Consider the following 26,457-nt stretch of genomic DNA (forward strand, 5'->3'; position numbering starts at 1 on the left):
GTCTAGTTCAGTTTATTTATAAAAAAAATTATATCAACATCTAAACCACATAGCTAGTAGTGCAGTTACGCGAATAACATGGAATTCATTTTCAGGCAAAAGGCAGGGGAAATAAAGACATTTTTGGACAACTGAAAATTGGTCAATTGGAAACCTGATGATCTGTTCTTTTGCCTTTTCAGTGTGCTGAGTGGCGTTTCTGTACCAGAGTGATGGGGATGGAAGAGAGAGCCACGTCATGCAACTAGCAAAGCCGCATACAGGATAACAGGAGAGTGAATTAAGTCAATGAACATATATATACAGACGGCATGCATGATGCTCTTATATGCGGCAATTATACGCTGATGAAGGGATCGGAGCAGTTTGAGGGGATCTTTTCTTCTTATTTTGTATCTCACCAAGTGCGTGGATCACATAACAAGGTGCACTTTGGCGTCTAAAAAAGCTGAAATAATGCATCTTATAAAACTGCAGCCTGATACCGTCACTGCTTTGATTCCCCTTTCGAGCATTAGGAACTTACCATGCAAATACCTTGGCTTACCATTGCACTGTAACTAAAGTTACTTTGAATATAGTATTTTCATTGGATGAGTTCAAGAATTAAATTCCGGCAACATTATAATTAGACAAATATCAAGAATTACAAAGTTACCTCCCACACTGATCAACTAGAGAGCTTTTATTTGCTACATCCTAGTCAACTAGAGTGGAAGGGCAAGCTGATCGAAGTAATTTTAGGAGGGTTGGGCATTCACGTTACAAATCTCAGACACTCCCTCAGGCGGCTCATACGACTGTATTCTTAATGGGAAAATTCAGATTCGTCAACACTTTAACATAGCAAGATTCTAAAATTTACATATCAAAACGTAGTCTAATTCTAGTACTATATGAATTGCAATCAGGTGAAAAGGCAAAGAGTACGCTTGATTCTCCATTGAAATTGTTATATATTCACCGGGTGGAAAAACGACCTTCCATCCAAAACAAAAATCTCGGTTGTTTTTGGAACTATCTTTAGTCCCGGGTCTAAATTTCATAGTCCGTGGAGACACCTTTAGTCCCGGTTGGTGTTACAAACCCGGACTAAAGGGTCACCTTTAGTCCCCCACAAATTACTACAAAAGGATAGCATCCCCTACTCAATTAGATGTGCTGTGTAGGTGTGTAGGTGAGATGGTAAGGAAGCTACACGCGAGACTTGAGGTCGTGGGTTTGAATCTCACACACCACACACGTGCATATTTTGCGTGAAAAATCGCGTGACTTGCGACGTGCGTGTGTGTGGGAGCCTCCCGGAAATTTCTAATATTTTTTTGGCGCAAAACCCAGGTCTACTGAGTAGGGACTAAAGGTGAAAGACCCAGGATGACATTTGGTCCCGAATGAGTTTCTCTACCCTCTAGAAGGTTGTATATGACTAAATGTTCTATGAACTACTAATAATGACCCCTCTATCCAATTATTCGTACCGTCAAAAGTTAATGATCTTTTGTTGGTTATTATTGGCCAATGCCTTGCGATGCAACGATGAGGGAGGTTCGTCACCAAAGCACCAATAGTGCTGCAAATATGCTATTTTTATACAAAGTTCTGCCCACTATCCTAGTCAGTCAGCACTAAGGTCAGGTTTGGGACTTGGGAGGATGTTTGGTTTTGCGGTGACCTGCTGCCACACTAATGCTTACGTAGTACAAGCCTTGAAAATCAGATATTCGAAAAGAGTACAAAGAAGGCGTGCGTTTCACTTTTCTGGATTCATGGTAGTTTGTTAGATGCATAGGTTTTAAGTGTGACCTGACAAACCAGCTGCAGGTGGATTGAGCACTTTAAGATCTTTTCAATTTTGTTACCCTTTCATGCTTTAGGGGGAAAAAATAACTCTCTTGCTGAGTGGATCAACCAAGCAAAATGTGTTGATTATTATGATTGTGGTGTGAATCAATACTTACCATCCAAGCAACCTGTCCAAGATAGTTGCACAAGGAGAAGATCAGTAATAATAATATTGTTTTGAGCAGGATCAAGTCTAGAGTCCGTATGCGACAAAAAATGACTTAATGTGTTCAGGTAAGGGGCAACACCAAGGCATGTTGCTACAAGGCATCAAAATAATATAGATCCCTAATCTTATCGGTGAAGTCATTGATAATGGAGTATGGTTCCGATCACATAAAGCTGCATCTAACCTTAGGAAACAAAAACATAATATCTTTGGTTGCAAGTAGTAGCTAGCTAGTGAGTTTTCGGTAATCATCCTGGATCGTCTTTTTAAGTTTTTAAAATGTTTCTGTTGCGGCATTAGATCACCAGGAGAAGATAGAGTGTGTGAAAAGAGATGTAGGCCTGTAGCTTTATCAAAACAAGAGGAACATACTAATGGCATCTGCATATATTGTTTTGTGATGCAAGGTTTCGTCGCTAATGATACTGAAGTGACCAAACCCAAAAGCTCTAAGAGTCAGGATGAGGCCTTGGCAGGCTCTGGTGGAACATAAGGGAATTTGTTTAGGAACTCATCATCAATAAGCTTAAAGCACATTAAATTCCCTCAATCCGAACTCTTTTTTGGTCCCTTTTATAAATACTGTGCATAGAATATTTGGCTAGAAGTTTGTCTCTGCAAATTGTAAACTTGCAAGCTCACAATAAACCTTATAGTTATACTTCCTTCTTACCTTTGATTGATCAACCTTTTGTGTCCAAGTAATATACCTATTTAATTATATTGCAATGTAGCATTCTTCGCAGGGCTTCATCTGGCCTATGCCTTCTCCGTCGTCACGGGCAACGTCGACGAACCTCAGCTGATGGCCATCTCCGGTGACGCACAAGCTGCGGTAGAGCTCCTTGCGGGGTTTGCGAGAAGGAGGAAAGCGGGGGAAGCTGTCAAGGGGCAGACGGTGGTAGGAGATCTTGGGGGTGTCCCCGAGCACATCGTCGTAGAACAAGATGCCACAGTAGTAGTTGACCCAGCACAATGAGTTCTTGAAGGGAATTGTAGCATGCGCCAGCCAGTAGAACAGCTCGTTGAATTCTTCAGCTTGGTACTGGATGGGTAGGCTCTTGATCTCCCACTTGTCAGTTTCGCTGCCGGCGGCGGAAGAATCACCATCGCCACCGCCGGCCACCGTGGAGCGGAGCACCCATAGCTTGGCCTCCGCCGATTTGCCGGTCCTGTGTATGCCGAGATACGCCAGGGCAAACTCTTCTTCTTCGCCGCGGCGACACAAACCAACAGATTGGGTCTCGAACGGGAACAGGACGGGTTTGTCGACGATGGAGGAATACTCGGCGTAAGCCTAGGGCCGACGCTCCGGCGGCGGCGGCGAGCTGCTGGGGTCTGGACCGGCCGGTATGTAGTAGACGAAGTAGTCGTGGATCACCGCCTTGTAAGGCGTGGGGTGCTTCTCGGTCGAGTCGAGGACGACGGAGTCCAGCCTGAGGAGGACGAGGCCGCCGTGCGCCGCCACGAGGTGGCACGCCATCCCTCTCTTGGGCCCGTCGGGCCACGAGACGAAGAGGCGCGACGGGGTCGGGGGATCGGCGAGGATGAAGGAGACGCGGAAGGGGGCGCCGGCGGATGTCACGGAGCTCGCCGAGGTCCTCTCGTCCTCGCGGAAGGACTCGGGGTCGTCCCTGCGAAAGACGAAGCTCTCCAGCATCACCCAGCTCGGGAGGGAGCCACTGCGAAAATAAAGTAGTAAAAGAAAAATCTTAGTCCGCGCTGTAGCTAGTCTCATAGTACTACATGAGATGCAATACACACTTTAAAACCCCGATTCCAACATCTTTTAGGAATAGGTGTCACTGGGAAAATCCTAGCCAAGGAATGCTGACGCCTTAGCTCGAGCGCACAGAGGAAGAGGAGCCACACAGGACCGTAGGGCGAGAAGGCAAGACAGAGCACAGACGGAGGGGAAGCTAGCTTTAGGAGTTGGATTCGTGGGGCTTGCGGCGCTGCCAGGTCATGAAGCTGGTTGGCATCTTTCGCTAGAAGCAATAATAACTGTGTTTCCTAAGCCTCGTCAATCAGCTGGTCCGTTTTGCCCAAAAAAAAAGTCAATGATAATTGTCTGATATGCATGGGTTACTCAAATGGGATGTTGGGGAAGCAAAGGCGAAGGCGATTCTAACCATTTTTGAAGATGAAAATCAAGAACCGATGGTGATGTGCTTTCTATCTTGAACCGTCAATTTACGTTGTACTCGCGACATTCGCCGGGGCCGCGTCCTCGTCGAGTTTTTTTCCCCTAAACGGTCTCGACCCCGCCGTCTTTGTATTCGACAGGGTCTTTGTATTCCTGCTATACCTGACCAGCTAACAGCCCAGCATGGGCACCTTTTCGCTGCCGGCGTCTTGCTCGCGCCCACCGGCGAGGATGAACAGACTTCATTCAGGGTGATATGCATGTCGTGGAATAAATCCAAGCTGTTTCTTTTTGTCTTCTCGTCCATCACTGGACAATGGGGTATTGCTGCTTCCCCTTGCTGGGGTACTTTGGGAACTGGGGTGCCCTCTGGTCACTTTTGTGATGATGACTTCTCCTTTTTGGCTGATGCACGGGGCTGCTTGTACATCATCTTGCCTTGGAGTCACAAGTTGATTATTCTTGACACACTCAGGATGGAGTTCTCTGTGATCAACAACGTTCCTTCACTAAATGTTGAACACCGCATTGTAGTGAGTGCAGATGGATCTCTTCGGATGGTTTCTCTCAGTCAACATGATGAAGATGACTCGATCGTCCGATCGCATATCTTAAAGCCAAATGATGGTGAATAGCAATTGGAGAACAATATACCGTTGCCCAGACAGTATACTTCTTCTGTCTTGGGTGTGACTGAGGGTTTCTTATTCCTTGGTGGCACACCAAGAGCTCATAACTCAGTAGAGTCTTTGGATGAATATTTTTCGCTGCACGTCAAGACTTCTGAACTTAAGAAAGTTTGTGGGATGAAAACCGGTCCCATGTATTATGTGGACGGTGCATATTTTGGCTTCCCACCGTCACTGTCGGAACCATGTCTATGAAGTGGTAAGCTACTAATCTTGCTGATAAGCTATGCATGCTTATTTTACTTTCTCCAGAGATTCGGGATCCTTTCCTGTTAAATGTAAAGTTTACTTGCCATGTTAGTAGTACTTCACTACCGTACTTATTATTATTGTAGACGGAGACTGGAAACTGTATAACTCCCCATTTTTAGTTGTAGGTGCTACCATGGAGCCTGTCTGCTATTTGAGAATCTAGCTGCTGTAGATTTTTTTTTTCAGTTTTATACTTTTATTGTATATGCCTTTTAGTATATAGTGGGCTATTGAGTGTTTTTGGTTTAAGACAACTGGGCAAATTAAATCAGAGCTGAGGGTTTTTTTTACCATACCGTCTCTTTTCTTGCAACTTCTGATAGATTTCCTAGTCATTGATTAATAATGGTTTGTTTTGCACAATATTAATTATGTTTTCTCTTTCCAGTTAATACAAAACAGCTGAACAGGAAAAACTAAGGCAAATGCCGATCCTTCATAAAACTAAGCATGCGTGGATATAAGAAATCAAGGGGGCAGTGCACCTAAAAAAGAACCCATTTATTTCATCATGCATGCCAATAATTACATTTTAAAATCCAAAGTAAAACTATATGTATCGAAATACAATTTTTTACTCAAAGCACAAAAATAAGTTGCAAAGCACTAAATATCTTTGACATGAAATTTTCAGGATTCAAATATCTGAATGGATCGAATTAAGTCTCCATTATGAATTTTAAGAAAAACATGCATGTATTCTTAGTTGGAACAGAGCCCATAGTAAAGGGACTTATCCATCTTTCCGTAAATTTTAAATCAATTTTTTGTTATTTCACCAGATAAAAATCATTTACACGGACCTAGATTTGGTTTCAAAAGTAATATATGATTTGACTTGTCATGTATTCTTAGTTGAGTAAACTTGGCATGTAAATTGTAAAATATTAGAAGCTGTAAATTGTGTAAATATTTTACAGAAATCAAGGAGATGTTTTGAAAGATATAAATGTGTATAATACTATCTCAGTTCTTCTTACTGTTTAGTATCCCTTGTTGCAACAAATGTGTGGGTTACTAGCTTTTGGGTTGATAGGTAACAGTGTTTTTTGTTTTCCAGTTCTTTCACTGTACTATACTTGCAATCTGATATTGTAATCCCTGAAGATGAAAATTCAGGTGTTTGGTTAATTCTATTGGAATCTGATTGTACAGGATTTAAGATTAAATTAATTTGCTAGTCCTTCATGGATGGGTGTCATGATGCTGTACTTTGGATCAGGTGCACTGGTGCAGCCAAGAGGCCAAGAGAAGCATGGAGAACCTTACTGCCTGATCAATCATCAACCAGGAACTTTTGCAGTTCCCTACGTCAACAGCCTACGATCAAATGAAAAGTCGGGGCGTCGGGGAAGCAGAAGCAACTATAGTCATCAAGGTCTTTGTGTGTGTGTGTGTGTGTGTGTGTGTGTGTGTGTGTGTGTGTGTGTGTGTGTGAACTGAAGCTGGCAGGTTGCTGGTCATTGTATTGATAGAGAAGATAACAATAGTCACTAAGGTCTACTACTTGTAAGGTAGTTCTGTTGAATCAAGTTATTATAATAATTGGATTTCCACCGTTTGTCGTTTTTAAGCGTTTTGTTACTTTCGCTTTATCTATCTTGAACCATCACTGTGCGTGTGGCTTTTGTAGCGATGACTCGACCTGTGTTTCCACTGAATAGCAGTTGAGGTACTACCGTACTAACATAATTGCTTACTTGTATGTAAGCAAAAACATAATGCTGGGCAACTAGCTACCTATCGTCGAAGAATCTCCAAACATTTCCCTGCTCCGTGCATCTACCGTCTTAACGCTAAGGGGAAAGAATTCCTACTTGGAGCACTTTTGTTTTGACAAAGAGTGAAATCATTGGTTGGTCCTCTAAAATTCTAATTTGGGTTAGTTAAATCAGAAATCATTGTTGCGAACTTACGACTCTGACTATGATCCTAATACGTATAAGCAGTGGCAAGCAAGACACTTAAACCCCAGTTTTATATGCGAAATCAATCCTAACTAAATACTCGCAGTAGTCTATGCCATCCAGCTTTGTCGGTTTATGCAACTTGCTGCTTTTGGTCTCCCAACGTTCCCTTCCGTACAATGTGCACGGAACTGCATAATATTAGAGACCATCAGACTAGACAGGCACGCACGCTATAAAACTAAAAGGGCTCAAGTTTAAAGGACTCTCCTGTCAAGTAGTATATATTTGCATTGTTGTGATGCCCATCAACTATTCAACCCTCACTGACTGGGGTTCTCTTAGGTACAATATGTCTGGAAGGAAATGTAGTGTTTCTGATGATCATGGTAACATGTTAGGAAAGGTGGCATTAGGATTTACATCCACATAATCAGGAACCCAATAACATCCCCAACGCGAGAAGAAAGCGCACAAGGGATTCCATTGGCGCGCCTACACTGCGGGGAAACATCTCTGGGAGCAGAATTGGCGTTTTAGTCACAGGTAGTCATGCAACTGCAAGACGTTACCAACAAACCATTATGCTGGTGCCAAGCCAATCCATTCACATCGTGTCGTGCAACCAAGGGCAGGGAACAGGGGATAAGGTGAAAAACAAGATGCAAGGAACAGGGGAGCCGTTGGCCTTGCCGAATGATGCTGTGACTGACAAGGTGCACGAAACACAAGTCCCAGACTACAACTTTTACATGCCAAGCATGATAGCCTCCGAGAATTCTATCTTTTTAGGAATGGGCGTCATCAGGACCGAAAACCCCAGCCAAGGAAATGGAGCCACAGTGCTAAATCTACGTTACAGAGGACAGGACATTCGTGTAGCCTTAGCTTTAGGTTTTCGGATTTGCAGATCATGAAGCAGCTAGGCATCTTTCTCTGGAAACAATAATAACGCGCCGCTATGTGTTTGCTTGTTCCCTCAAACAGCTAGCTGATCAGTCTGAGAAGCAAAATTGGGCTCAAGGGAGTAGAATCAGTGTTTTACAATATTAGAAGCGAACCAAAAAAAAAACTATGTTTGTATTGCAACAATTTTACTTGCAACAACTCAATTGCAACATTGTTTACTTGCAACAACTCATAAACCTCTACAGGCTGATATCAATCAAATAGTACAAGCTTCGTCCAACCTTTTATGTCTGGAGATCGTTACACACATCCTCCCTGAAACTCTTCATCCATTATCTGTTCGAACTGCAAGCCAGATATGAGCTCATGCAAGAAAAAAAAATCCCTTATAGTCATGGGTTATGACATAATTTAAGATCATAATTGGCCGTGGAGTCACGGGTAGTCATGCAACTGCAAGATCTCACCAACAAACCAATAAGCTGGTGCTAAGCCAATCGTTAGGTTCAGAGATGGCCTAAGGGACAGTTGAACATGAATGTGTGTTTAAAGAACATACATTACAATAGCAGCAATATCGAGCAGATCCTTAACGAATGAATGCAAAGGACAATGAAATCAAAGGATAACAGGCCACTAGGACCCATCAAGTAGTCTTGATGCAATTGCTGGTCCAAGGATCTGCTGTGCCAGTCTCATAAGTCTGAAGATGAGGAGTGCATGGAAAGATCACAAGGACAGCTTCCATCGCTTGACCCTGCCAGCACACCACGGGCGATGGAGGATGTTGAGTGATGCAAGCATGGCTGCTCATTGCCGGACTTAGGTCAGCAGAATGCTAACTGATTTTGTTTCAAAAAGAGGAAGAAGAAGAATTTAAGATCATTAGTTATCCACAGATTGACCTGACTATTTTGTAGCCAAACAGCTGTTTAATTTATGCTAGCCTGCCGCCTTCGAATTTAAATGTATGGTTCTCAAGTTCAAGGACTTAAATGTGCACTTCTCAAGTTCAAAGACCCACAACACTTAAAACACAAGCTTAGATACCTAACACCCACTTCACTCCAAGCAAAATGATGAAGCTACCCTGTTTGTATCTGCCTTATATCTAGAATGTAGACCATGTTTGGTTCCCTTGTGCACCTTTACCTCTAGGCAAGTGTAAGCAAGGATTTGCTTTGATTTAAACCAGAGCTCTGAAACCAGTAATTTCTGTGCCAGCTATCCTGAATGAGAACGGGTTGGCAAGTCAACCAAGCATGCCTCACTTCCACTCAGACTTTGCAAAAGCACAACCCCTATATAGTTCTATGTACCATTCTCCCTCCACCTTTTGTATTTATTCCCTTCTGTCTAGCTTTTGGTGGCCACCATAAGAGCTAGAAAATACATGATGTGAGACAAAGCACATACCAATAAAGTGCAAAGGATAGGAGAAGAACATAAGTACTCTGCTGTCCAGATATGTTCTTGCGACCTCCCTTACTAGAGTTATTTTCTTCATAATTAGAAGAAAAAAAAAATGAAGAGAATGCATTGCTCTTGTGAACCAGGTAGGCGTTTGGGAATAAGTAACATCAGGAACAATCCAGCCACATCAGGTAATTAGGGAATGGAATCACTGGATGATCCGGAGAAGCATGAAGCCTAAGTAAGCCAGGACAGCACAGCTTCAATGTGCAAGAAACAGCATGACAGAGATATCAAACAGCAATTGTTCATTCCTTGTAAATTTTAGTGAACAGAACTTGTGTGTGGAACCATATAGCAGTCAGCTTTCTGGTTGGGCACAAATCACTTTATGTGACAAGGTGAGGAAAATTGTCGAGAACTCGAGATAATGAAACAAGCTAATCAGCTAGTCTTAAGGCAGATGAGTAATATAATGGGGCAAAACAGTTTGATTTTGAACTGCAAGCCAGGAATAATAACTTGAAGAAAACCGGCAGATTCACAAATAGTCCTTGAACCAATTCTCTTTGGCCAGTCACTGGTGGAAGGCTCCCCAGCCTATAACTGTTATATGAACCAGCATTTCATGGAACAGCTGTGATCCAACTAATCTTGGATTGGACAGTTGGATCCATATGCTTACTTGTTCGTTTCATGCTAGATAATCTTTGAACTATTCGGATCCGTACTTATATTTCCTCAGGCCACAATTGGAAGAAGAAGAACTACATCCAAAACAGAAGAGGGGTGGTTACCAGCAACGCAACAACAATCTCTGCTCTGCTCTGGTCAACTAATCTTGGTGCCGACGTCGGTCCGAGCTCCGGCGGAGGCCCAGGGCGGGGAGCACGTACAGCCACGCCACGGAGGTGCAGAGCGCAGCCGCGGCGGCGATCTCCGCCGGCGCCGGCCGCTCGGCGAGGCCGACCCCACCGGCGCGCCAGCGGCGGATGAGGATGTAGAGGGAGGCGACCGCCAGCGCCCTGAAGACTCGGTCGGTGTGGCCGCCCATCGCCGAGGCCGAAGCAAGGTCGGCGCCGGCGAGGTGGGTCGAGCTCATGGCGAGATTTTGAGGGGGGTGTTGGGGACGGGCGGAGCGACATGAGGAGAATTGACTGCCGCAGGTCAAAGGTCGTTGGATTTCTTTTTTTCTTTTTTGGCCAACACCAACGAAAAGCTACACTCTCTCTTAGTGATCACCTAGTATACTTTTTAGTTTCGCCAAACAGCACATTCCTTTGTCTTACATCTATCTTTTTTTCTCCACGTTACTGAAAATTATATATTGTTTTATATAGAAGTAGATGACATATGATACGGCATTGTGTATCCTAACTTTAGTGTAAATCCTTGGCAAATTAAATCTAATGAGACACGTTTACCATTTTATTTAAACAAATAATTTGAAAAATATTGTTAGTTAAAAATGAATAGTAAAAGTAAAAAGGTATCATTGAGATTAAAACCCAATAGTCCTGCATGTAGAGAGCTTGAAGCACATGTGTAGTGCTTGGAGCAATTTACATGCTCACACTATCAAGACAGATGACACAACTCTAATAGCGCATTTTGGAGATTTGGCCATATGCAGATTGACACCCAATGCCACAGAGGTAGCTAACCAAACACCAGAGGCTACAACTGCAAAAAAAAGAAAAGAAAAGAAAAGAAACAACAGACATAATTTACTTTTGTGTTTCTTTTTTTTTCTGTGGACACTCTGAACTCTTATGACCTTTGGTTGTATAATGTATATATCCACCATGTGGATGTAGCAGGCCAGATTTTATCCTTTATCAAAAAAATGCATTGCCAGGATAGTACTCTTCATCAAGAACATTCTGAATAAGTTTGTGCTACAAGTAGAATGTGCGATTGTCACTTTGTGAGTAATCATGTGTAATAAAATGTGCAATCTTTTTCCTTTTCTGCTATGACAACACAATTATCAGTAACTCAAATGCAAGTAATTCATCAATATTTTGGCCAGTTGTTTTCCTATGGGAAGTTTTTCTACATGTGCCTTAGGTTTGTTCTTTATCATTTCGTCCGTGGGGAAAAAAGTTATGTGCCACGCAAATTAGACTCAATTGGATAGTCTTCTCCTTTTCTTTCTTCTTTTTCTATTATTATCACCTTTAGCAAACTTTCTTTGACTTTACTTCAACTACTATAATGGACAGGGGTCTAACCCTTCTGTTTCTTAAAAAAAAAATTAGTTGCAGTCAAAGACTGAGCGCCCTCGAATTTTGTCATGATAGAATTGGTTCACCAGATACATTCATATACAATACATTGATTTGCGCAAATTCAAAGTCATTTGATAAAATGTATGATTTTATTAAGTCCTTTCGCAAAGGCTTCGTCGAAATCAATAAGTTATGCAAAATACAAAGCATATATACCACCAGTTCACCGAAGACACTAGTACAGATACAGAGACCTTTCACATGGATCGTTCATGGCTTGCATCAAACCAAATTAAACACGGGCGTGCACGCCACTCCTCTAACTTTGTGTCCCCGCCTCTAGCCAGTTGAGTCATTGTAATAATGTCTTATCTGAAACGAATTACTTAAGTTGTTCACCAACTTCCCATCAACTATATATACAGCGTCTGTATTTGTACACCCTTGGTTATACCACGATCCATAACACACTAGCAGCCGTCGCCCTCACCACATGAGGAATTTGCGAGGGACACAGATCAATCATGCTTCACACATGGGTGAAAAAGGATGGAATCTGTTGTCAAAGTACTCCTTCAATTTCCCCTTCATGATATGGCAACCGTCGCTACAATACCTCTCTGTTCAGTTTCTCATTGAGGCAGGATACTGCAGGTCGATGTTAGTTTTTTATCTGAATGGGTGGCGTCGAGAAAACTAAGTCTATATCAGTTCAACGAGCAGCGGCTATATTGTGATGTAGCGGTGGGTGTGGTGCTCTGTCACCAATTTGAAAGCCCATTAGCCATTTGTTATGGTAAACATTGCTTAAACATTGGGGTTGTTTGCAATATTCTAAAGCTCTGAGGGTCGATCTGAAAAGTTGCCATTATATAGTGCATTGCTTGGAGCCGCCGTGGTTTTTCCGCAAGGGTTTCCACGTAAATCTTGGTGTCTACTCTTGATTTGGTATTTTTCTTGCCATATGTGTTGATTTAAGTCATCATCTTGCTTGCTATTGATCCATATGTGAAATGGTTGCTTGTATGGATGAGTTGGCATGAGAGGCATATATATATGTTCTTCTATATGTTGATACGAGATGATGGGGATTGATATTCTAGGAAGCTAGCTGCTGCAAGTATTTTGTTCACTACAAGAAAAGTGAGCATTCGTCCAAGACGTTAGTACCAGACAGCTTTTCGTTCGGTACTAACATGAGAAATTAGTACCGGGTAGAAATTTTCAGTCCTCAAAATCCTTTTAGTACCGGACAATAACACCAACCTGGTCGGTGTTATTGCCCGGTACTAAATAGTACTCCACGTGATACTTCAAAAAGGAATGCATATATAACTCCATCACATGTGCTGTGTAGGTGAGATGGTAAGGAAGGTTCGCGCGAGGTTTGAGGTCGTGGGTTCGAATCCCACGAACCGCGCTTGCTAATTTAATTATTCCACTACTCCATTGTTATCACATTCTCTAGCGAGTCAGGAACTCGTCACAAATAGAGAGCTGGGGACAGACTCGTGTTCTTCCCTGCTGTCATCACTAGCCAATAGGTAGCATAGCTACCCAACACCGTACACTAGGCGACGCGCACCGACGGACGGAAGCAACCACTGGCTCCAGCATGAGGACGCCGACGGTGTGGCTGAACATCGCCGAGGACGAAGCAACGTCAGCGCCACCACTAAGCAGCAAACTCCTGACGGCCAAGTGGGTCAAGTGCATGGCTAAATTTTTGAGGGGGCACTTGGAGTTGGTGCGAGGGCGAGTAGATCAGTAGGATTGACTGCCACAGGTCTTGTCTCAAAGGATGTTCAATTTCCTCGTTTCGTTTCTGTGAGGAAATCTCGGTCTCAGCGGCCAGATCGTATATCACTCGAAAAATTAACAGTTAGCTAGCCAACAGGTCACCAAAAGAAAACAAGAAACATAACTTTAACTTTCTTATATAAAGTTTGCCCATTATTTTTCCACAAATGCATAACCAAACTGTTATACGAGTATGACATTCTTAGAGTACTTTAGACGGCAAATCTAGCAATAACACCTTTGATATTTTATTTAATTATCCGATAATTTTTAAGTTATTTTCAGCCAAGGTATCACCATATATACAAGTCACTTGAATGCGCCATCTTTGGATGCTATCGCTATTTATATTGTTGTTTATGCACAGTATTTATAAGAATAGCATATTGGTTATTCATACCGATATGTATGATTTTGTGCGCAATATGTAGTACATTTCCATCTCGAACATATAAGGGCTGATGTTCTTTAATAGAAAAAAGGACAACCTTCAAGATAAGATAGAGAGTAGATTAAACGACTTGAAGGGGTTTGCGGTAACCATACTGTTTTTCTTATGGTGCTTCATCGCTTAAGTAACAAGAGGATTACAGTAAGTTTCCAAGAGACGAGTGGGAAAGAACAGACGGGAATTGAAGAAGTTGATGGCCCCATAATCAAACTGTTGATGGCATCATGAACGGACGGGGAGAAGTTGATTTGCACATTAATTGGCCGAGCTTGGAGGAACACTGAGGCGGGGGTAGCTTAATAGCACATGATGTTTATGTAGCTTATTCAGAAGGGATTAAACTAATATGTGCATGAACCTCAGTAGCAAAATCAAGTATTTTTCAACGTTTTTCCCCTAAACACTACTCATCACCCGGAATTTCTCTAGTTATAGTAGCTCAAAATTTCTGATGTATAAGGCTGGTGGATCTCATCGGGAAGTGCATTGCATTGAGACTGGAAGGGTATACCGTGAATCCTATTATTGTGTGGGCCATATGTCTTACGTTGATTAACTTCCCTTCAGCTCCACCACCTTCTGGCCCAGTAGTATCCATATAGGAGTATCATATTGGAAGCCACGGGTGCCACCGCTCACTTGGCACACAAGTGCACCTCTGTTCGTATGGGTTCTAGCTAGTTGTAGCCTACTGGGAATAGGAGGCTCAAGGAATTCACCTGCCTTCCTAGCAAGACTAGTGGTTAGCGGCTTCGTGAAAGGTTATTATTTGAGTTCCCATATGTCGCCAGCCATCTAGTCCTGCACGCACCCAAATCCACCTTGCCGCTCGTCTCTGTTCTGCGGAGTGCCTATGGCTGGATTTGTGATGGAGATTTCCATGCCTTGGGAGAGCCATAGGGGTCTGCCAAGTTCGAACTTGCGGTGAGATCCATCCTCGCCCGGCAGCTAGAAGAACAGCCGTATGTGACTGGCGCTTGTAACTGTCCATGGAGTCCAAGGGAGCTAGGCCACTTGCTAGAAACCCAGCTTCACCTGTGCAGGTCTCGCGGGAATTTTATAAAGGATCCATCCTCGTCCCAGTTGAGAAAACCCAAGTTGGGATCATTTGAGAATTTTTTATTTTGGATGAAAATTTTTATGGAACTTCTAAATTTGGCCAAACTTGTCCAAACCATATATCGACTACTGGTACAAATGAACTGGTCTTTCACTATTTATACCTATAAAACAAATGAAACTGACGTGAATCAAAGAGTAAAGATTAAATATTTCTGTAACTGCTGCTCTAAAAAAAACCTCTGGTATATGGCCAATACAAGATCAACGTATTGATTCTCACATGTGTGTAGATCCCCTGAATATGGAATGCATGCCTGTGCCTACATTGAAAACTAGTATGCGTCAACTTGACTGCCTAAGCAAGTACGATTACATTTAGGTCTTTTTATGTTAATGTTTATGCTTGTGTACCAGCCAAGCATAAAGTTGAGGTAAACCTTCATAAGAACCAATTTATTTCCCCTCTTTAGTGCCTGGCAGAGTACACTATATGTTCTCAACTTTCTGGATTTACATTTCTAAGGGAAAAAAAAAGGGTTCTGTTTGTATTATCTCTTTTGTTATTTGGTGTCAATATATACTCGTTCTAATCCATGTAAGGTACGGTGCTAGAGGTGGAATGCTCTCAGACAGTAGTTATAAACCATTCCAAAATGCAAGAAACGATAGAATTTTGTCAACCCACGAGTAGGATATACGAAGTGTGAGTTGACAAAACCGAAACACATATATACGTGTGCAGGCCACTTATGATATATGTGTCCATTTTATCTAATAAGGCCAAGCACCACCGAAATCTGAAATTTTACTCCTCCTATATGCATGCAGTACACTCTGTTTCTTCGGCTTCTGAATGTAATGCACCCTATCCATCACACTTCACACTAGCTCTCCTTTCACAGGCCACCGCCTGGCTTTGCTCACCACATGAGAGAGATCATGAGGACACCGGGCACGTTAGTTCACTATTGTCAGATGTGTATGGCAGTTGTCACTGCAACTTGTGCCCTTGATCTGGTTTCCTTTCAGAAATAATGAAAAGCCGTCCTCAATGCGCAGATGACTAGTTTGAGAATGGGTGACATCAAGAAAGCTGAAGTTTATCAAACAACAGGAAGATGTAGATATGCTGTGCTGTTGCACGCATGTTTCATGGCTGCGCTTGTCTGGGCACATTTGGACAAAGCATGAATAGAAAGCTTCATATGTATCATCTTCTTGCTTGGCTTATACCATGGCAAGGTACACAGCAACAATGCTGACAGTCAGCTTGTTCATGCGTGTACCTGGAAACTTGGCATAGAGGATAACTATTATATCCACCTAGGGGAATTGTTAGGCCAAAGATTATTAGTATGATCAATTGAAGTGGTATTCAATTTATTGCTTTCGAATCTTTTACATACAGCTTGTTCGCACTCTTCTTTTTTAGAGAAACACTATTGAATTTCATCAACCAACTTTCATATTTACACCACATATGCACACCTTGAAGTCCTCCCTCTAATGTCCCATTATGTACGGAACGACAAAATTTTCTTTAACAAAGCTTGGTAGGCAACTCAAATTAAATTACAGAAAATTTAATCCATAAAAAACACGCCAATGTGCCCAAAGGCATTCAAATACTCATTCCTATGTGCACAACAGTTATCACCACCGGAGCTACCGGTACGCAAGTGCACCTCTGTTCTGATGGGTTCAAGTTCTAGCCTTCTAGGAATTGGAGGCTCAAGGAACATTCAGAAGGCTGGTATTCAGGAGTTTTAGAAGGCTCAAGGCCTTGTAGGAAAGTACCTACATTCTAGTTCTAAAACTTCTGATATGGCCATTACAAGTCAAACTTCATCACGCAAATTGCACTTGGCCACATGGTGAAGGCTCACACGCCGGCGGGCATCGCCCATTGAGCAAGCTGCGCATCATCGTGAAGGGACAACGCCACCTACGGAACATGGCATCAAACCGAAACACATACATGCAAGCCACTCATCGGTACCTATCTCAGTATCTCATTATATATGTGTTCACTTTAACGATGGCCTATGCATATATAGAACTATCAAAATCTGAAATTTTACTCCTTCCTTCACCAACTCTGTCAATTACATGTCTAGCACACTCTGTTCCTTGGGCTTCTCTTCTGTATATAATACACCGCCCTATCATCTTCTTGTTGCCAGTGTACCACGATCCATCACACTACCTACAACGAACCCCTCCACTGACCACATGGCTTTGCACACCGTTGCCAAGCGTATGGCAAATTGGTCACTGCAACTTTTCCCCTTTGATTTCCTTTTATGAATAATGAAGAGGCATCCTCAATGCGTCAGATGGCTATAGTTTGAGAATGGGTGGCATCAAGAAAGCTGAAGATCAACCTATCAGAAACATGATGCAGATATGCCGTGCGGTTGCACGCTTGTCTCCCACATGCCATTGTGTGGCCAAATTTGGACGAATGAGAAAAAGAAAGCTGCTGAGAGATTCAAATACATTATCCTCATGCTTGGCTTATACCATGACAGTGCACAAGACCAACATTGTCGACAGTCAGCATGTTCCTGCGTGTCCTTGGAAACTTGGCATAGAGAATATCCTGAGCTTGTTGCAGAAATTCATAAGTTGTGTGACCTTTTAAGACTCCTAGCTCCTAGTATATCCGGTGTTAGGCCAAAGATTATTAGTACAATCAATTGAAATAGTGTTGAATTTATTGCTTTCGAATTATTTTACATACTATTTGCACTCTTAAATTATTTCCATTAACCACTTCTTCATATATACACCACATATGCACACCTTGAAGTCCCTCCCTCTAATGTTCTATCATGTATGAAAGGACCAAGTTTTCTTGAACCAACAAAACTTAGTATACTAACACAAGTTAACTTGCAGAAATTTTAATCAATGACATGCCAACGTGTCTCAAGACATTCAAATGTTCATTTCCTCATATTGTTCGGTTTCGTTTGTCAAGCATTTGCAAACCTAGATCGAGTAGTGAAGCATCCATCAATACTATATCACCGCAAAACTAAAGTAAACACCTTTCATGTGGAAATCACCTTTGACCTTCGATCACATGCATGGGGATGGCATTTCATCATGAGGTCCTCCAAATCAGCCATCCAAATCCATATGTAAGCCATGCATGATCAGCAATTCGGGTCCCCACATTTTCTTGGAACAGATTCCCAGCCAGGTAAGTAGTGGTGATTTGGCAACTTGCAACAAGCAGAGTTAAAAGAGAGCACCGATTGAACATGGTAGCTGGCTTGGTGAAATGCGAGACAAGGGTAGAGGTGGAGGAGGAACCGAGGAAGGAATGGGGGATAACCACCCCCCTCCCGCCGCGTGGCGCTCGTCTACTGGTCGCCACACGACACGAACGATTTCGATCGCAGCTAGCCACCACCCGCGCCAAGCGTGAGCGCGAGCGCGTACGCGAGCCACCCACGAAACGCCGCGCCCCCATCCCGATTCCCACCGCGCGCGCGCGCGCCATGGCCGCCTCCGCAGCAGCAGCCGGAGGCATCGTCCACCTCCCGCCTCCGCAGTCCGCCGCACCTCGCTTCGGCGCGCCCCGCGCGCCGCCGCTCCGCTCGCGGTGGCCGGGCCGGTACCGGCCTCGCCGCCACAGGGCCGGGCGGCTCTTTGCGCGGCCGGTCGCGGTCGAGGAGGCGGCGTACGCGGAGCCCGAGGCGGCGCTCCTCGAGGCCCTCCTCGGCGTCCAAGGCCGCGGTCGCGCCGTCGCGCCGCGCCAGCTCCAGGCAAGGAACCTGCGGTTCACTTTTGACTGACAGCCTCCTCCCGCGTGCCAGGCGTGCTACTGACGGCTTTCTCTGTGATACGCGTGTGCAGGAAGTGGAGAGCGCCGTGCAGGCCCTCGAGGCCCTGGGAGGCGTTCCTGATCCGGTGCGTGTGCCGTTCAATTTCTATGTGCTCTGCTCCACTGTAATCTAGTGTGTTCTAGTCACAGCTAGCTTGCTTGAGGGGGTGCTTGGTGGTTTTGGTCAGTAGATTCAGGCATTATATGCAGATGACTTGAACCTTTCTTACTCAAGTTGAAGCCGAACTGAGAACTTATGCTGGAGTTTAAGTTTAAATTAGTAGGTTTACTGCCTTAAAGAAATAATATAATGGAGATGGGTCTTCATTGCGTAGAGCTTGGTATGCTTTTTTTTTTGGCAGAATGAATCATTTAATTTCTTGAAATTTATATTGCAAACTGCACAAGCTTAACTGCACGGCACACTATTGTTCGTCTTGGTAGAATTTGATTGAGGTGACAGTGAATATCTGGAATAGCAAAGCAGTGACTTTGGTGAAGTGTTGTATTTCTTACCGAAATTCATGAAAAGTGACTAAGAGAAGTTGAAAAACTGTTAGCATGTTTGTACCCAATAAATCTGAAAAGGTTTATCAAAAGCATGAGAGGAAATCTGGCCTTCTTAGCCTTTCATGGTTTCTCTGCAGACAAGTTCAAGTTTGATTGAAGGTAGCTGGCAGCTCATCTTCACTACGAGACCGGGGACAGCATCCCCTATTCAGGTTAAGAAAAAATACAATTGCTTCTGTACAGGGGAAAATAATAGTATTTCATCTACTATTTGCCTCTCTGTTCTTTCAACTTTGGATTGTTCAGTCTCTAGGCACATGACTAAAATTATTGTCATTTCGCATTGCCTGCAGAGGACTTTTGTTGGAGTTGACTCTTTCAGGATCTTCCAGGAAGTTTACCTCCGGACAGATGATCCAAGGGTGGTTAACGTTGTAAGGTTTTCAGAGTCAGTTGGTGATCTGAAAGTAGAGGTAATTTCTTTGTCAATATCACACAAGTTTTAACTATGCACGGGCTTCATAGATTTCGTTCCATCCTGTCTGATACTGTATCTTTTTGTGATTTCTGCATTACCAAAGCAACCAATTCATTTGTTATTACCTTGTGTCTAATTATGCCTTCTGGAGCTTGGTTTGTGGAATTAATAATGTATGTGCATTAAATAAAGAGCTTTTCTGGGACGTTACGCACGCTTACATTACAATGATAATATTTTAGTAGTATCATGTTCTAGGGAAGTTCGTTTATTCTTTGATTTTACTCCAATAAAAATGAAGAAAGATTCCTTGCTTGTATTTCATGGTCTTGAAGTCTTGAACAGACTGTTTGAAGACTCACTAACAAATTGTTGAAGATTCACCAAGTGTTACATCAATCTTGTCAATAATAAAAATAGAGTTTGGAGATAAGGCCTTGTACTGCCTTAACAGTTAACTAAAAAGAATTCTGCTGATTTTATGTCATGGCTAATGATGCATGCTTCTATGTTACTGCTAAATGCTACTTTATATTGCTTATAACACTTATCCATGACCTTACAGTGAGGCATTTTCTGAAAATAAAAACAGGCAGAAGCAACTATTGAGGATGGAAAGCGCATTCTTTTCCGTTTTGACCGAGCAGCATTCACCTTCAAATTTCTGCCATTCAAAGTTCCATACCCAGTGCCATTTAGGCTTCTTGGAGATGAAGCAAAGGGTTGGCTTGACACAACATACTTATCTCACGCTGGGAAAATACGTATTTCAAGGGGAAACAAGGTACAATTTTATAACCTTGATGTTGTTTTACTACCTTGACAACATCGGAGTGTTCATAGATTCAGCTTTAAGGACATGAATTTAAGTTTCCATGCTTGTATTTCATCGTCTTTCCAAAACAATCTGTAGTGCAGGGGACCACATTTGTCCTGCAGAAGAGTGCAGACGCAAGGCAAACTTTGCTGTCAACTATATCTGCAGGGACAGGAGTAGAAGAGGTGTGTCATTGCATCTTGCATCATCCGTTGTCATGCCAAAAGAAGAAAGGTCTCTGTACAATATTTTTTTTTTTTTGCTAGACAGGTCATTGATGATTTTATTTCAAGCCAAAATAGAGCTGAAGTTGATCTGGACATTCTGGTTGGAGAATGGCAACTGCTGTGGCGTTCACAGGTTGCCAGGGTGCTTACTCAACTGAATTCTCATAATATTTATTTGCATACATTTAGGAGTCCTGAAGGTATTTAGCCTTTCTTTGGGTGCAGACTGAAGGTGAAAGTTGGTCGTCTGTTGCATCTGCCGGTCTCAAGGACTTTCAGGTTAGTTTCAGAACAAAGTCAAGCCTTGCAAAATGATAAAGTGATAGTGCAATACTGAAGTGTCCTTATTGGCTTTGGGTACCTCACATGACTAACAGTAAAATGGACTACCATTTAGATTATTAAAGAAGACGGTCAATTGAAGAATTCGGTGAGTCCCTTTCCAGGTGTCAACCTCAGTGCAAGAGGCAGCATATGGTAAGTCTGTAGAGCCTGCATGAATTAATGGTTATGTGTGTTTCTTGTAGCGTAGTTTGCATAATTGCATCTGTCCAACCATCTTAACAAAGAAGAAAAGGAAGTCTTTACTTCACTCCTGTACGTGTGCAGTGTGACCTATAACTGTTAAAGCAGTGTGTCTTCTATGTTCTATAGTTATATACTGAAAGAACTCTAGTCTGCTATACTTACAGAGTGTTACTGTAGTAAGAGCGATAGTGTAAGACAAAGCTCTGCACTGTGCACTTACAGGGAGGACAAATGAACGTTTTGCATTAAAACGAGTGAAATATTACATGGAGTGTGCTTTCAGTTCACACTTATATTTTCAGTTTTGACTCAGAGCTTTGCATTGGACATGCAGCAAAACAGGGAAAAGCAATACCTTTAGCGTGTCCATGAATGAAGGAGCTGTTCAAGTTGGTGGTGTGCAGTTTCCCTTGGATACTAAAGGAGAATTTGTCATGGAAATCTTGTACGTCATTCATGATTTCCGGAAATCTAAAGACACAAGTTATATTTAGGAAATATGCATAGCAGAGAACTAATGCTTGTCTGAATGAGTTTTCTTTTGCAGGTACATCGACAACAAGATAAGGATATCCAGGCTTAACCAGCACATGCTAGTCCACTTACGCATCGCAAATGCAACGTAAACACCATAATGAAGGATATGTGGGCCTATTTCCATTTTTTAATTGTTGAGCGCACCTAAAATCAATATGGTTAGTTTGGGCAATATAATTTAGATTTCTAAGACTGTCCATTGGTGTACAACTAACCCTTGTAAAGCAAAACTCGGAGTAGTGTTATTTTGTATCTGCATGGTACATGTACTCAAAAATGTTTCTCAGAAATACGGAATCACTGTTGAGTATTTTCGATGATGATGATGGTCTGTAAGCCTGTTCAAACTTCAAGGCCAGGTTTCTTAAGGAATTAGTAACTTCAGACCAAGTGAGAGTGGAGTTCCTAAGGTAGTCTAATGTATCTCACAAATATTGAAAACGGTGAAAATTCCAGAAACATACCCAACGAGGCAACAAAGTGTATCTCCTCAAAACAGGCAGAATGTTTATACTCTTTTACCGATGGGCTCCTGTTTCAGGATTGAACGGGTTGAAACTGCTTGTCATTCTCATCTTACACAATTGTGTCTGAATTGAGTATCTGAGATCGCATAGCAAGTCAGCAACACATATTAACCTGACGACGCTATTGGAATTTGGAACCCCATCAAAACAAACACAGGAAATGTCCCCACAACATCACACAAGAAATGTCCACAGGATCCAGTTCTGAACAAATGAACGCAATGTTAACATTGCCAAAATCAGGTGGTCCACGAGAACTTCGGCAGCAGCAAAGATGATAATGTACTTTGTTACGATATGAGCCCGTCGAAAACATCCTAACCTAAATTGCAGTATAGTTACTCAGCCAAGATAAAATAATGACTGATATAAACAATGTCTTCCTATCATTAAAAAATACAACAATGCCCTGAGAGGAAAGATTTTACATGGTACGGTACTCCATTATTTGGTCAATTTTGGGTTGACTCAGGTACCCCAAGAGCTAAGAGCAATGTGACTTCTGGGATTGGGGAGGTGAGGGCTACCACAAGCACATGGAAACTCTTCAGAATTTGCAGACAAGTTTGAAAGGGGCTCATGCAGCACAATCTTCATTCAAAATTATCTATGCAGCAGCCAAACTATCGCATAAGGTCTGGTATGCTGCACTGCAATGCTTGAATTTCTCCTCCGCTGTAGCCTGTCCATCGAATAAAAACAAAATGCTTAATTAGCTACTCCCTCCGTTTCAAATTGCAGGCCGTTTTAGCTTTTCTAGATTCATAGATATAATTATGCATCTATACATACACTATATCTAGGTGCATAGCAAACATTATGCACCTAGAAAAGCTAAAATGACCTACAATTTGGGATGGAGGGAGTACATAGAACAACAATAGTTAATTACTTATGTACTAATTGAAGAAAAACGTCCAAAACATTGTCTAAGCACTAATTGATATAGCCATACTGTTTAATGTTCAGTTCAATCCTACATGACAGTGGCACCTCACGTGTGCTCAGGACATGTGCCATAGACTACCAGGTACCAGCACATTATTCAGAGAAAACGAGAAGTCGAACATAATTTTGTAAAGCAATTAAACAATAAACTTTGGATGTCAAACAACTTGCCTTAGATGAGCCATTGTGGCGATCTGGGTGCCATCTAAGTGCACATGCTCGGTATCTAGTATCATGAGAAAGGAAAAAAATGATGAAATAATCTTGAACAGTTCAAAAAAGAAGTAAATTATACACTATCATGGCACAATCTCTGCCAGAAAGGGAAAAGGACTCAAAGCCATGAAAATGCTCAAAGATCTTACGCGCTTTTAACATCTTCAAGTTTTAGCGGACCAGAAGTGCTCAATCCCAGAGCTTGCCGTGCTAAAGATACCTCTGATGGAGTGGATACTTCATCCTCATCGTCTGTTTCAGAACTCCATTTTCTGGATTTTTCTGAGCGAGCACGTCTGGAGTTCCTCCATTGAAAATTATCGGAGGAAAAAGACCAATAATATGTGTGCTGGTCTCGAAAAGCATCACGAAACAGAATCTCTGGTTCATCCTCATCCTCATCACTCGTGCAAAATTCAAATCCTCCTGTTGCCAGACAAGAAACAAATGACATTTAAACTTCACAAGGTCCATTGTAATGTCATTTAAGGATTTCTAACTTTCATAACATAAGTTGCCTTGCACACTTAAATACATCCGTAATATTTCCAACAAAAACTGTTAGACATGGAAGGCCGGCAGAAGAAGTTTTAAATTGAGTTAAGATTTATAGAGAAGAATAATCAAAATGTGCTTATAAGATAGGAAAACAAAAAAGTGCGGGACCTCTGCTTCTGAAATTCCCGTAATAAAAATCATGTGTACGGAAACCATTGTTGTTTGAATTCCTAACCCAACGATGTCCTCTAAACCATGAAGGTCCACTAGATGCATCGGTTTTCTCGTCTTCATCACGCCAACTCTGAACATCAAGAAAAACATAAAAATATAAATGGACCAGAACATTCTATATCTGCATTAAGCATTTGAGAGACATTGTTATTGAAAGCTAAAACCGACTTTGTAGCAAGAACAAAATGAACACAAATGTCTTAAGCAATGGAAAGCAGCAACAAAACAGGGTGATAAATAAAAGGGTAAAATAAGAAGTTTCTGTTTATTTTATCCCAAATTTCACATCACTATTGAATTCCACACTCCTTAGAGACATAAAAGCCTCAGAGTCTAAAGCATCAACCTACCAAGTCATCTTCCAGGAATACAGACAGCTGATTCTGAACCACTAATGTTTTCCAAAATCTCCCAGGGATTCAATTGGCATTTTAGGATCCAATTTGAAATTATTGTGCTTTGCTGTGGAATCTAGCAAGAGCTTCTGAAGGCAGCACACCATTCTAATGTTTTTTAGGATTCTTTCCTCTCTACTTCGCAAAGAAATATGACAAAACATAATAATTAATATGTTGATATAGTTTTAATAATAAAAAGGTCAGCAGACTTACAGGATTTGTGGAGCTAATAATCTACCTACTCTTATGTTTCCAACACAACAGGAAAATGATCAATATTAAAATAACATGAAAATGTGAAACAATTCATTACACTGACCTGGAAGAGGTACTCTGCATACTCCGACATATTCCGTATCATCGACCTTTTATTTTCTCTATTCCTCCTGCGTTTTGCATAATAGTTGAATCTCTGTTCAACCAAAAGATACATTGTGTTGATTCTTTCTCCATTCAAAGCACAAACTTCTTTGCAATATGGAACCACATATACTGTGAATAGTCAGTTAGCACAAACTTCTATCCAGAATTCCAGATACAATGCTATATCATAGAAACTTAAAGAACAGAGAAACCAGCTGAACTAAGCACTGTTGACCAAGTTTCACATGCATAACATCAAGAAAAAAACAATCGACTTGAAAATTCACAGTGCAATTTTACCACAGTCAAGCCCTCAGCAATCTGGTGAAATTTGGAGGCCAAGTTCTACATGTAGCATCAAGCACAAAATGAGTAATACAGAAAACAGTGCACAAGCACCCAGACAAACAGAAGGTTAACAAGCATCAAAGATCGAGCAAGGTATCCCCAACTTCTGCATCTATCACCCGGTACAGAGCTGTATAAATAACCTTCCGGTAGTATAGTTTTATAATGCGAAATCGATCCAAAGGGATCCAGCAATAACACACCAATCCTTCCCCGAATGATAATTTCCACTAAGCGCGTGCGTATAAAAGCACATCAATGGTGCCGCAGACCTGGTTCTACAGGCATTTCATCAAACAGATTCCCGGCCAGATACAAATCACGGTCGGATCAAACAAAAGGAGACATCTTTTTTTCAGCAATGAAAACGAGGGCCTGCTAATAATACATCACAAGAGAAGGGGCGACGGATGCAGGCGGGATTACGTTGTGCCACTGCGTCTTGCGCTTCCGCTGTAGGACGGGGGTGGAGTGGAACGACGCGGCGCCCCCCACCTGCTGATGCTGCGGGGCCGCCGCCGCCACCGCAGACGCCGTGAGGGGGTGCGGGCGGTGGCCGGAGAGTAGAGCCGACTTGATGCAATTCATCGTGGCAGGGTACGGCGGTCCTCAACGACGGCGGCGCGGAGGCTGGTGTTTACGACAGGACGGGAGGACGGCCGGAGGTGTTGCGGTGGCGCTCCGCGAGAGGAGGGAGAGGAATGGCTGTTTGGGTTGTGGCTGATAGCTGGGTCCGGCCCGTTAGAGGCCCAAAAGGCCATTCTATCCCCTTCTTTTTACTTTTTAGAGAGAACTCCCTCTCCGGCCAAATTACATGTCGTTTCGGACATCTTTTTTTTTGACTCGCAGGTATATAGTTCAATTTTGTTGTCCAAAACGTCATAAAAGTGACGGGGGTAGTAATCTTGATTCTAAACCTTTACATGATTTATTATAAAGATTGTCTTAAATGCAAATGTATTTACATCGAAAGTTGATCATAAGCACTTATTACACGCTGACTAGTCAGCTAACAATATTGAGAGCGTGTTTACTTGCTGGCCGTACCTCTGCAGCATCCGTGGCAAGAAAAAGAACCAGGAGAAACGCTATGGCTACCACATCCTGCTAGCCAACCAAATA

General features: G+C 42.4%; 4 protein-coding genes across 6 annotated transcripts; 1 reads left to right on the forward strand and 3 right to left on the reverse strand.

Moving 5' to 3' along the window:
• Positions 1-3,160: 3,160 nt before the first annotated feature.
• Positions 3,161-4,039, reverse strand: LOC117846014 (uncharacterized). Its single transcript, XM_034727114.2, has 2 exons — positions 3,776-4,039; positions 3,161-3,693 (listed from the first exon to the last, which is right to left on the reverse strand). The coding sequence occupies exon 2, from the start codon at positions 3,669-3,671 to the stop codon at positions 3,309-3,311; it is 363 nt and encodes a 120-aa protein (XP_034583005.1). The 5' UTR covers positions 3,672-3,693; positions 3,776-4,039; the 3' UTR covers positions 3,161-3,308.
• A 3,967-nt stretch (positions 4,040-8,006) lies between these two features.
• Positions 8,007-10,547, reverse strand: LOC117842553 (uncharacterized). 2 transcript variants are annotated; one of them, XM_034723026.2, is made up of 2 exons: positions 10,125-10,546; positions 8,007-8,259 (listed from the first exon to the last, which is right to left on the reverse strand). In XM_034723026.2, exon 1 carries the CDS (start codon positions 10,427-10,429, stop codon positions 10,163-10,165), a length of 267 nt encoding a protein of 88 aa, XP_034578917.1. In that variant the 5' UTR covers positions 10,430-10,546; the 3' UTR covers positions 8,007-8,259; positions 10,125-10,162. The 2 variants fall into 2 exon arrangements, with proteins under 2 accessions (XP_034578917.1, XP_072147642.1); XM_072291541.1 differs by lacking the exon at positions 8,007-8,259 and adding an exon at positions 8,282-8,756 and having other exon boundaries at positions 10,125-10,547.
• Positions 10,548-18,365: 7,818 nt separating this feature from the next.
• Positions 18,366-22,123, forward strand: LOC117845668 (probable plastid-lipid-associated protein 12, chloroplastic). 2 transcript variants are annotated; one of them, XM_034726732.2, is made up of 11 exons: positions 18,366-18,647; positions 18,739-18,792; positions 19,354-19,428; positions 19,570-19,689; positions 20,287-20,478; positions 20,613-20,696; positions 20,782-20,880; positions 20,964-21,017; positions 21,136-21,215; positions 21,601-21,711; positions 21,814-22,123. In XM_034726732.2, exons 1-11 carry the CDS (start codon positions 18,381-18,383, stop codon positions 21,890-21,892), a joined length of 1,215 nt encoding a protein of 404 aa, XP_034582623.1. In that variant the 5' UTR covers positions 18,366-18,380; the 3' UTR covers positions 21,893-22,123. The 2 variants fall into 2 exon arrangements, with proteins under 2 accessions (XP_034582623.1, XP_034582624.1); XM_034726733.2 differs by having other exon boundaries at positions 20,782-20,871.
• A 465-nt stretch (positions 22,124-22,588) lies between these two features.
• Positions 22,589-26,067, reverse strand: LOC117845670 (uncharacterized). The gene is made up of 6 exons (XM_034726734.2): positions 25,762-26,067; positions 24,944-25,036; positions 24,161-24,296; positions 23,644-23,920; positions 23,450-23,504; positions 22,589-23,012 (listed from the first exon to the last, which is right to left on the reverse strand). The coding sequence occupies exons 1-6, from the start codon at positions 25,921-25,923 to the stop codon at positions 22,938-22,940; spliced, it is 798 nt and encodes a 265-aa protein (XP_034582625.1). The 5' UTR covers positions 25,924-26,067; the 3' UTR covers positions 22,589-22,937.
• Between the last annotated feature and the right edge of the window lie 390 nt (positions 26,068-26,457).

The sequence above is a fragment of the Setaria viridis genome, chromosome 2, assembly GCF_005286985.2.
Source record: "Setaria viridis chromosome 2, Setaria_viridis_v4.0, whole genome shotgun sequence".
Lineage (NCBI taxonomy): Eukaryota > Viridiplantae > Streptophyta > Magnoliopsida > Poales > Poaceae > Setaria > Setaria viridis.